This window comes from Momordica charantia (assembly GCF_013281855.1).
Source record: "Momordica charantia cultivar OHB3-1 chromosome 5 unlocalized genomic scaffold, Mcharantia_2.0 BLBB01000005.1, whole genome shotgun sequence".
In the NCBI taxonomy this organism is placed as follows: Eukaryota; Viridiplantae; Streptophyta; class Magnoliopsida; order Cucurbitales; family Cucurbitaceae; genus Momordica; species Momordica charantia.
Window position 1 is genome coordinate 8709133 of NW_028275163.1, and position 4639 is coordinate 8713771.

The window sequence follows — 4639 nt, forward strand, 5'->3', positions numbered from 1 at the left end:
TCCGACGATGGGGAAGATAGCGACACTTCTACCTCGGGTCAGGGTTTGGAATACCCTTCAAAAATGCCTGAGCACTATCTTGGACCCCTCCGTAGGGGGTTTAGTATTCCAGATGACATCATCCTTAGAGTTCCGAAGGAAGGGGAAAGAGCAGACAATTCTCAAGAGGGATGGGTCACTCTCTATTTAAAAATGTTTGAGTACGGCCTCAGCCTTCCCCTTCACCCTTTTGCCCAGGAGTTCCTAAACCGAACTGGACTGGCTCCTGCTCAAGTGGCCCCCAATGGATGGGGTGTCAATGTCCATCATGTCTAGCTCTAGAATCGAAGGATTATCCAAGATTTCGATCGGGACCGATCTCGCTAGATCGGTCTCGTATGCCGACGCCAATTTGGCTAAGGCATCTGCGTTTGAATTCTCCGACCTTGGAACTTGATTCACCTCGTAAGTTTCGAACTGGGCGAGGTGCGATCTGACTTTACTTAAATATTTTTCCATCCGGGAGTCTTTTGTTTGATACTCATCCTTGATTTGATTTACCACTAACTGGGAGTCGCTGAAGACCTTAATGTGGGTGGCCCCCAGTCCTTTGGCAACGCAGAGTTCCGCCAGAAGCGCTTCATACTCGGCCTCATTATTCGAAGTTCGAAAGTTGAATCGTAGGGCATATTCGAACCGCATGCCACCTGGTGTGAGCAGGAGGATTCTTGCTCCACATCCTCTCTCGTTGGAAGATCCGTCAACGTAGATCGTCCACGGGAGATCGAACTCGGCAGATAGAGACGGTGGAGTGAGCTCTGCAATGAAGTCTGCAACTGCTTGCCCCTTTAGTGCAGTTCTGGCTTCGAACTGGATGTCATACTCGCTCAACTCCAATGCCCATTTCATCAGGCATCCTGATGTTTCTGGCTTGTGGAAGATGTTCTTCAGGGGCAAGTTGGTAAGCACCACAATGGTGTGTGCTTGGAAATACGGCCTAAGTCTTCGGGCCGAGGTGACCAAGGCGAGGGCCAGCTTTTCCATTTGTGGATACCTGGTCTCGGCCTCAGTCATGGCCTTACTCGTATAGTAAACTGGACTTTGGCGTACCCCCTCCTACTTAATTAGGGTTGAGCTGACGGCACTATCAGTTACAGCTAAATACAAGTGGAGCTTGTCTCCTGGCAAGGGCTTGGTGAGTAGTGGTGCCGAGCAGAGGTAGGTCTTTAATTGTTCCAGTGCTTGCTCGCACTCTGTCGTCCATTCAAATGGCCCCTTCTTTCTTAGGATTTTGAAGAAAGGAAGACACTTATCTGTTGACCTCGAGACAAATCTATTCAGAGCTGTTTAAGTGTTTTGGGTGCTTCCATCTCGAGCACGGCCTTTATCTTCTCTGGGTTAGCTTCGATCCCACGGTTATTTACCATGAAGCCAAGAAACTTACCCGAGGAGACACCAAAGGCACACTTAGCTGGATTAAGCTTCATTTGATACTTTCGCAGTACTTCGAAGGCTTCGGTCAGGTCAGAAAGATGCGACTTTGACTGCTTGTTCTTGACAAGCATGTCGTCCACATATACTTCCATGTTCCGACCAATCTGCTTGGTGAACATTTTATTCACCATTCTTTAGTAGGTCGCACCTGCGTTTTTTAGGCCGAAGGGCATAACCTTATAGCAGTACAGACCTTGGTCTGTTATGAACGCGATATGATCTTGATCTAGCATATACATTTTAATTTGGTTGTATCTGGAGTAGGCATCCATGAAGGTGAGCAGCTCGTGCCCGGCTGTTGCGTCTACGAGCTGGTCGATCCTTGGTAGTGGGAAGCAATCTTTTGGGCATGCCTTATTTAGATTTGTAAAATCTACGCACATTCTCCACTTCCCGTTAGCTTTTTTGACTAATACAACATTAGAAAGCCGCCCGGGATACAAAATTTCTCTTATATATTCAGCTTTTAAAAGTTTGTTTGCTTCTTCAACAATTACATCACTCCTCTCCTTATTTACATGTCTTCTCTTTTGCTTTACAGGTCGGAATGATAGATCTATGTTGAGGCGATGCACCATGATCCTTGGGTCTATGCCAGGCATGTCCTCGTAGGACCATGCAAAAACATCCGAGCTGGACCTGAGGAAGTTGATCAGTTCTTCCTTCTCAGTGGCCCCCAGCTTGGTTCCTATGCTTACTTACTTCTTAGGACTAAGTAAAGGAACAAGCTCGAGCTCTTCGATCTGGCGCTTGAGTTCCCAGCAACTCGAAGTGTTATGGCCGTGATCACGATGAAAACGACAATACTTATCTTTGTTGCGCTTTTCTGGGTCTCCTCTGAGCTTCTCCGGTCGCTTGAGGAGCTTCTCCATCCCAGTCTCTTCAATGTTTGTTAGTATTTCAAAGATGTGGATGGTAGTAGGAGTATAACGTTCATAAGGTCGGCTTCGATTTTGACCGCTATCCGACCTGCGATAATCAGCTCGGCTGTTGGAGGAGGATGGTCCCTTGTCTTTGGACTTGGAGTTAGTCTTACTCTTGTCCTGGTCGGACCTCCTTTGGTCGATCTTCTTTTCTGGTCGGCCAGTCTTGGTCCGGAGGAGCTCTTGCCCATCATTATTGAAGATTTTTCTTATCTTCAGGAGTGAAAACTGAACCATGTCAAAAGAATATTTGAGATTCCAGAAACGTATTTAATCGATTAAGAGGTAGAGTAACAAAAGCATGTATTCGTATTATCTTCAACTTTTATTTCTTTTAGATTATTTTAATATTTTTATGTGGATTACTTTTAAGTTATATATTCATGATACCTTCGTATTTTAATATTTAGTTTGTTATTTTCAAGTTTGATTTAATATTTAGTTAAGTCTCTTCTCAAGTTTTAAAATATATTCATGTTATATTTTAGTATTAGTTTTCTTATTTATCTTAGTATGACTTTTTGATTGTTGTTGTTCTTATTTTATTTTTCTTGATCATGTGATTCTTTATTCCACATTTTTTCAATGATTTCATGCATACATACTATTCAGTTTCTCTCTCAAATTTCAATTTTTTAATTTGGGTTCATTCTTCCTTATTACATAATATACAAAAGATAAAAGAATGAGTAAATAATTTAAGAAAACACATAAAAAGATTATTGTTGTTTTCTTAAAAAAAATTGACAACGAATAATATATTTTATTTGAAACAAAATATTAAGATCATTTAAAAGTTCGTTGAGTTGTTATTCTATATGTTAGATTGGTAGAAATATTATATTAAATATATTTATTTAAAACAAAATATTAGTGCATTTAAAAGTTTTGTTGAGTTGTTATTCTATAGGTTAAATTGTTAGAAATATTATATTAAAATGTTTATAACCACGTATAATGCACGTGATATTAACTAGTATTCATAAAAAGTGGCTAAATGACATATTAGGTTGAGTTTTTTTTTTTAAATAAAAAGTATTTATAAAATTAATATATATAAAAAATTAGAAAAAGTAATAAAATATTAAACGGGACGAGGACAGGGACGGGCGAGGAATCCTCCCCCGTCCCTGCTGGGGACCCCGATTGGGATCCCTAGTTTGACCCCGTCCCCAGTCAAACCGGAGATTCCCCGATCTGATTGGGTTGGATACCCACGGGGATCGCATCCCGCGAGCTTTTTTTGCCATCCCTTATACCGTGCATCTTTATAATTAATTTAATTGAGTTTCCATCTAAATTTATTGAAGGACATATTTGATTAAATTTTAAAATTAAGGCTATATAAAAATTAAAAAAAAACGAAAAAAGAAAAGAATTTTTTGTTGAAATTAATGCGGAAAATACAAAGAATTTTTGAATAATTTAGAATTAGAAGATTGGAAATTAAACCCTCCCAAAGAGAAAGGGAAATTGACACGTATAACCTAAAAAGTTTTAGGTTTTGCTCAGATAACCCAACATGAGAAAATTTCCTTTTTCTGGGGAGAAGTTTATCTGACACATCAGAGTTGGTAAAAAGATGAAACTACCCCTAATTTAATGAAAAAGTTCAAACTTTTGGATACCAAAGTACCGATACAACTTTACCTAGATTGCAGCCAACTCCTGAGTTTTTAAATGATTTTGACCAACCCCAATTAATTATCACTAATTTTTTGCACCATCATTAATTAATTCCATACATTTCGCATGTCTCTTTACATGGCAGAGAACAAAATGTTCTTAGAGCTCGAAAATCTCCACGCCTTCCATGTTTTTATAACCCTTGAAAGAAGTTCATTTTTACAACGTGTAGATTCTTTGAGCGGTGAACTCCGAGAAGCATATTTTGAAGGTTGATTACATTTCATTATTTTGGACGAGGTTAATTTGTTATTTGTTTTGAGTATCAATTGTATTTTTGAAGTTGAAAGAGATTCTAAACTAGGCCGATAGCATAAATTTTAACTTTTTACTTCAGTTTTGATTAAATCTCGACTGAGTTGCATATCAAACTCGAGGGAGTCGCTTAAACCCAGTTCAGTTTTATAAATCCCAGCCGAGACATTTTTTCAAAGTGTGTTGCATCTTAAACTCGAGGGAGTTGCTTAGGAACCTAGTCGAGTTTTGTAAATTTTCAAAATCCTTGGCCGAGATTTTGTATAACCCAATCAAGAAATTTTTTCCTAATTCAATTAATT

General features: G+C 39.3%; 1 protein-coding gene across 1 annotated transcript; it reads right to left on the bottom strand.

Annotated features, from left to right (window-relative positions):
* Window positions 1-243: 243 nt before the first annotated feature.
* LOC148211245 (uncharacterized) lies at window positions 244-1053 on the bottom strand. Its single transcript, XM_088123957.1, has one exon. It carries the CDS (start codon window positions 1051-1053, stop codon window positions 244-246), a length of 810 nt encoding a protein of 269 aa, XP_087980083.1.
* Between the last annotated feature and the right edge of the window lie 3586 nt (window positions 1054-4639).